General features: G+C 40.0%; 1 protein-coding gene across 1 annotated transcript; it reads right to left on the bottom strand.

Annotated features, from left to right (window-relative positions):
- Positions 1-6,545: 6,545 nt before the first annotated feature.
- LOC110291999 (late cornified envelope protein 3B-like) lies at positions 6,546-6,830 on the bottom strand. Its single transcript, XM_021159166.2, has one exon. It carries the CDS (start codon positions 6,828-6,830, stop codon positions 6,546-6,548), a length of 285 nt encoding a protein of 94 aa, XP_021014825.1.
- Between the last annotated feature and the right edge of the window lie 267 nt (positions 6,831-7,097).

Consider the following 7,097-nt stretch of genomic DNA (forward strand, 5'->3'; position numbering starts at 1 on the left):
TCTCTCCTTTCCCTTTTTTTTCTGGACTATTTTCTGGATGTTATTGCGTAGGCAGGCAGGCAGGCATCTAGGCAGGTTTTAATTCCTACAAGTTTAAAAAAATGGCACATACATTTTAAAATGCTGCTGCTGCTACGACTACGACTACGACTACGACTACGACTACGACTACGACTACGACTACTACTAACTTCAGTGATTTTCCCCTAGTAGTTAATCAGTCTGTCAAATGGCATGACTTGTTAAGGTTTTTGGACCCTGCCACCACTGCCGTGAGCACACCAGCCTACTCACGCTTCAGTCTTCATTACTCTATCTACACTACTGAAAGAGCTAAGCGTAGGTGAAAGCCATTTTTTTGTTTGTTTGTTTTTGTTTTGTTAATGTTGAGCCTAAAACGTCTTTCTGTCTAGGTCTGCTTCCTGAGACAACCTGGAAGCAAAATGTTACTCTCTTCTGGGACCCTCCCTCCTTCCCCCTCCCCCACTGGAGCTTCCTACCTTATAGCTTCCTAGGTTTTGTTTGTTTGTTTGTTTTTTAAAGGCCATCTATAGTTCTTTTGTGTATTGACTTTGTCTTTTAACAGTTTTATAAAAAATTATCTTGTGCTCCTTAATGTTTTAGGAGATTTTGGTCCTTGTTAAGTATAGGCCGTCTAGTTATAATATTGCTGAATATATGCTATAAATACTTTACTCAGCTTGTATGTCCATTTCTCTAAAAACTAAAACAAAGAAACACCCCTACCCCCCAAAAAGAAAAGAAAACACTCTTGTTCCACTAATTACTAATTTTCACACCCTGGTGGTGCCTACCTAGTGGACAGGCTAGGACTTCTAAGGAGCCTTTTCCAGAGGATCGAGGAACACTGGCTTCAAGTGGCCGCTAGGTGGCTCTGCGCCAAGGCTTCTGCACAGTGGCTGCTGGTGAATAGAGTAGCCAGGGAAAAATGCACCAGCATAAGTGATAAGAGACCCCTGGGTTGACTTGGTGTATATCACAAAGCGATCCTCTCTCAGGCCCCAAGCTCACTGCCAAGCTCATGGTGAGTTGGAGGAGTCGGCAGGGTGAGCTAAAATTTTTTTGGTAAGGGGGCAGCTTTTCCATTTCTTTCTTTCCAGATCTAAGTTCCCTGCTTCTCTCTGGACAGGTGCCAAGGGATTTTAGAAGAGGTTTAGAAAGTTCTCTTCTGGTGTCAGTACTGCAGAGTAAGTATGCTAATTCTTTGTTTGATTAATTCACGTAGGCACTTACCCTATAACCACTGATCTTGCCTTTTGAAACACTGGGTCTCCTGAGAGAAAAGGACTCACAAATGAACAAAATACAAATTCTTTTCTTGAGGGACTGAAAGAGCAGTGAGGCAGACCAAGCACCCATGTATCTAGGATCCAGTATGGTGAACTATGTAAGGTACATGAGTAAGACATCATCATATCTTAGGTCAGAGCTTTTGGGTGACAGTGAGCCTAAGGAATGACAAATCCCAATACTGTTACTTGCTATTGTTGGGGATGGTGGACCAGGTAAAATCTTTGTCTTCGTCAACAGTACTTGTCAGAAACAGAGGTGTTGAACCCATCTCCATACAAGGGCAACTGGCTGAAGCTGGACACCCAGGTATAACTAATGGGATTTTAGATGTAACAAGGGTTCTTGAGGAAGAGATAAAACTGTAAGGCAAGGTCAGAGTGGGACCACCTGGGAAGTCAGAGAACGCAATGGACCATGGATTTTAGGAAGAGTAGTAGCTTAATAAGAAGAATAGGTATGGGAAGTCCAGATATTCCTAAGCTGTGCTGTACCTATTTTGATTTTCCAATGATGTATACAAATTACTGAATAAACTCAAATATACAATATTTGTGTATATATGTGGATGTATGCCCATATGCACACACACACAGATACACACACACACACACACACACACACACACACACACACAGAGAGAGAGAGAGAGAGAGAGAGAGAGAGAGAGAGAGAGAGAGAGAGAGAGAGAGAGATCAACTTTGAAGCTTGACACAGTGTGGTCTTATATAATTGTAAAGTCAGAAGGACCTAGAGGAAGGAGACAGCAATGAAGTGATTTCAAGAAAACAAAGTACTTCCGAGAAGTTTAAGATAAAGTAAAAAATAAAACATTAAGACTCTGTGCTAAGACGATAGCACTGGAAAAATTAAAACAAATGTAAGGAACACTTTATGACTATCTAGGTGGCTATATATTCCATTTTAAGAGACTTGGAAACTGTAGAGCAATAGAAATAATTTATATAAACTGGGTTATCTAATGGAGGGAGATTACTGCAAATATGAATAGTGATTGACTGTATGTAATGAAGTTATTATTCCAACTTTGCTTCTTAGACATAAGTGCCCATATTGTTCATGAAACTGTCATCAGTGCCATCATGAAGGATGACAGCAACTTTATCAGACGCTCCACAGTGAGTGATATAGTCCTTCTGATAATACCACTGAGTCCTTGGGTACTGCTGACAGGGTCAGAGGGATGCCTGGATCCGGTTGCTAGTGGGGCCACTAGTGCTGACGCCCATTGGCTATCACTTTTCAATGGTGCCACCTTGCCTTAAGACCATGACACTGCTGCTCTCCTGGCATTGTCAAATCCTTCCAAGCCACTGAAATGCTGTGCTTGTTCTTGACAAACCCAAGGGTAAAAATTAAGTTGGCATTAACTTGTTTATTATACCACTACCACCAAAATCATACATATATCATTTAGTATTTTATCTTTGATTTCCTCAACTGTACAAAATAACTAAAATGAAGAAAGATCTATAGAAAGTGGGCCTATTTAAGCTATATATTTCCTTATTCTGCTTTATTGCAGTATTAGGGGTCTATTTCTTCCTGAAATACAGCACCATCAAAAATTATGCTAAAGATATTTTAAAGCACACACACATGTCATATATATGTACATATTAAATACCAGCATTTGAGAAAGCTGACATTACTGTTGTCAGTCATGATTTTACTTATCTAGTAAACTTATGAAAATCTGTAGAAGTACCCTCCACTTTTAAAAAACTTAAATGTTGCAACATGAAATAAACTATGTACTTCCAAGTTATGGGTTGAGATATGTCTCTCTGTCCTGCCACCAGTGAAAACATGAATATGGGGATGTAATGAGGGGGTGAAAAAAATCAGTCTCCCGTTAGGAATGTGATCCAGTGCTTGGGCTAAGCTGTTTTGGTTGTTGTGGAAACAGGCCTGTACCAGATCTATTTCTCTGCCTCTATGACCTCACTGCTTGAGCTAGAGCATACCTGCATCACTTCAGGTCTCCTGAGCCCTTATTGCACTGCCAGGTCTGGATTTTACTGACTGTCTTACTTAGGATTTTTTATTGTCGTAATAAAACACTGTGGACAAAAGAAACTAAGGAAAGAAAGGATCTATTCATCTTATAGTTTGTAGTCCACCACTGAGGGATGTCAGGGCAGGAACTCAACCAGGGAAGGAACCCAGAGTCAGGAGCTGAGTGAGGAAGAGGCCATAGAGAAATGTTGCTTATTAGATTTCTTAGCTTGCATTATTATGGTGCCTAGGAACTCCAGTACATGGGTGGCACTGCCCACAGAGAGTTGTGTTGGCCATCCAACATCAGTCATCAATCAAGAAAATGCACCACAAATGTGTCCACAAGCCAGTTTCCTAAATGAGGTTTCCTCTTCTAGGATGACTCTAGGCTGTGTCAAGATGACATAAAATTATCTAGCACACCGATATGGCCCCATTTTTCACCTAAAATAGATTTACTAATATTTGGAATCCTGATCTTATTTTCTGAGTGAGCTCTTGAGGTTCTGGTAAGCTTTTAAGACTCAACCCATAGTTCCCACTAGACAGTATCTTCAAATTATTCTGCCTATGGGCTGAATGTTTCCAGATGACTATTCATATGCAATCATAAATGCCTTGAGAAGTAAACAGGAGATAATGTATCCTTATATAAATCTTCCATTATCCCTGTGTGTGAGTCCACAAATCACAAATAATTGCATAGTTAAGCCTTGAAAACTCTCATGTATTATACAAGAAACCATTTTTTTACTTTAAAGTAAAATTTTTCCATTCTTCCATTCTCTCTCTCTCTCTCTCTCTCTCTCACTCTCTCTCATTATGATTCATCATTCTTGTCACAGGGTGAGTACTACTACTCAAATATTTCTCACATGTTAGTGTAACAAATAGCCTGTCTATGTGTATCCAAAATCTGTTATACTATGAGTTCTACTATATCTTGCTTTCAAATTATTGTGTGAACCAGCTGGTCCAGGCTGTATATTTGAGAAAAGATGTAACATATACCCTCATTATAGGCTGTTTTTGTACCTTTATGTCTTTAAAGTCAAAGGAACTTGGTGTTCATGAAAGCTGAAGGGGAAAAATTTGAAATTCGAGAATACTGACACTTCCTAATAACTTTAAAAATATTTTTAATTCTACAGATTCACATGTCATTGCACAGTGTTATTCTTGTGTTAAGAGGTACATGATAGAGCCTTCTGGGCCAGTTTTGTTGTATAATTCTCAATTGTGTTCAATACTTACTATCCATTTCCATGGCCTTTAGTCATCCTTCAAAGAAATTCTGTGCCCATCAAATGATCCCATCTCTCTCCCAAACCCCTGGAAATGTTGCTCCATTTTATCTTTTCCGATTTGCTGCAGAAGGGGCCTCCTATGAAGTGGACTTGTATAATGTTTGACTTGTTGCAAGTGGTTTACTTCACTTGGTATTAACTTTTTATGGTCAAGTCAAGTAGTTGCTTAAGTGTTCAACAGAAGTTGGAAGATGAATCTCAATGTACCCTTACAACAACAGAACGTTTATATAAATGTGCTCAATTGATAGTCCACATAATTCTAAAAGCAATTAATTAAAATTTGAGATATACTATTTAGTTACTTAAGAAAATGTTAATTTTCAAATGAGATGTCAGAATAATTTTATCTACATTAATATGCAAGGATAATAATTAAGCAAATTGGTAATTTAACCTAAACATTAACGATAGTCAACATTACAACTTGATTTATTCATTTACTATGAATAAGTATTTTTTTTTGTCTTCTAAGAATTAAGTATATGGTTATGGATTGGCATTACAGTCCAGCGCAGCACTCCACACAGTAGAGTGAGAACAGTTGCTGTGGATACAGCTTCACTCGCACCATTCTGAGCTCTCATTTTTCATTCTTGGAAGAGATTTCTAAGATAAATTTTTGCTTTCTTAGAATTAGTTTAAGGCATATCCTGGGCTTTGGATTAGCATATTGCTTCACCATCATACCATCCATTTTCAGTCAGTATAGAGCATCACTTTGGGTTCACAACAAAACTGATGGCTTAGGTACAAGATGACGTGGCATGGTCAGCTGACCGTGTTTCTGTGTAGTCTGGAATATCACCTTTCTTTTCCTGCAGCATCCTAACGAACCCATAACTTACATGAGTTGGTAATTTAGAAAGGATTCTTTTCCTTGGTTTGAAGCAAACCCAAAAAGCACAGTGGTTTTAGCCTGGCTGCTGTAAGTTTTGGTGAATTATGATAAGCTGTGATGATAATTTGCCTTATTTGGCACAATAGTAGTACCCAGTGCAGTGTATTGTTTCATAGAATAATCGAGAAATTATGTCACAGAATCAGGATAACTAACTCTCACTTTTTCTTTAGTTTTTCTCACACATTTATTCCAAATGCTGAGCAAATATTTCATCTAAAGTTAGCATTCATTTATAAAACCAGGATCTTTTTTTCCCCCAAATTTTCTTTCCACAAATTTACCGGTTTTTTTCTTTTTTCTTTTTAAAATCAAAACCCAGCTCTGCTTTCCCCTGGTGTTCATAACCTCTTCAGCATTAGCTTTCCATGGTGCCCTCAGATATCATTGGAGAAACTATTTACACCCTCTCCATAGCTCTCCTTTACTTCCTTACTCTTGGAAGTAAAAAAGTAAAACTATCTACCTGTTAGTTTTTGCTTCCTTGGACTACCCATTACCTGTCTTTGCCTTCTAATAGAATCTGGGTACCAGTCAGAGCATTTACCACACATGTTACAGGGTAATCAAGTCTCCCACAGGAATCAAAGCCAGAAGCCTCTTCCTGATGCAACACCCTCCCCTGCCCCTAACCTCACCATGCTGCTCTTCTGTGGAGGCAGCATCTACTCTACATGCTAAATAGTACTGACTAGAGGAACAGAGCGGGAGGAGATGCACACAGAGATAGACATGAGACACACAGTGCTGTTGAGAAACACATTCTTTACTTTCCACAGGGTCAAGTACAGGATGATAGCCACCTAGGCAGTTATCAAAAGCTCTCAAGATAACAAGGTACATGATCTTGAAGAGAACAGGAAGAGCCAGGAGAGATCTGAGCTCTCTTGGGAAACATCTCAGCACTTAAAGAAGACAGAGAAACTGGGAAAAAGGACTGAATATTTGCGAAGGTTTGTAGACTCGTTTTTGATAGTGTTTCTTTCCCAATTGCTCTGTCCGGGTCAGCAGCAGCCCCCAGAGCTGTGACCACAGCCTGAACCCCCAGACTGTTGACCACTGCCACGGTCACAGGAACTGGAGCTCCTGTGCCTGCATCTGTGGGACCTGCGCCTGTGGTGGCTCAGGCAGCAGCCTCCCTCAGAGCTGGGGACACTGCAGCCTCCAGAGCTTGTAGCACAGCAAGAAGAGGCTGCAGGCAGACACTGTGTTGTACTCTTTGGGGGGCACTTTGGGGAAGGGCACTTGGGAGGAGGCTGGCACTGCTTCTGGCTCTGCTGGCAGGACATCTCGGCAGGAACTGGACCTAGAAGAGTAGGATAGAAACATTATACGGAGAAGCTTCTGGTGAGTGTCTACTGACTTAGTCTGTCAAATGTCTGCCTTCCTTGACTTATCTGCAAATAAATAGGACCATGAAGGCACAAATCCATCTGAATACAGCATTCTCAAGACTATCATAAAGTTTAGCATGTATCCCTAGTAAGTGCACTCAGAACAATGAGCTTTACAAAGGCAAAGGGTAACTGAGCTCCACGACCTGCAAGACATTGTCT

Source organism: Mus caroli, unplaced genomic scaffold (genome assembly GCF_978045245.1).
Source record: "Mus caroli unplaced genomic scaffold, Mus_caroli_1 scaffold_3, whole genome shotgun sequence".
Lineage (NCBI taxonomy): Eukaryota > Metazoa > Chordata > Mammalia > Rodentia > Muridae > Mus > Mus caroli.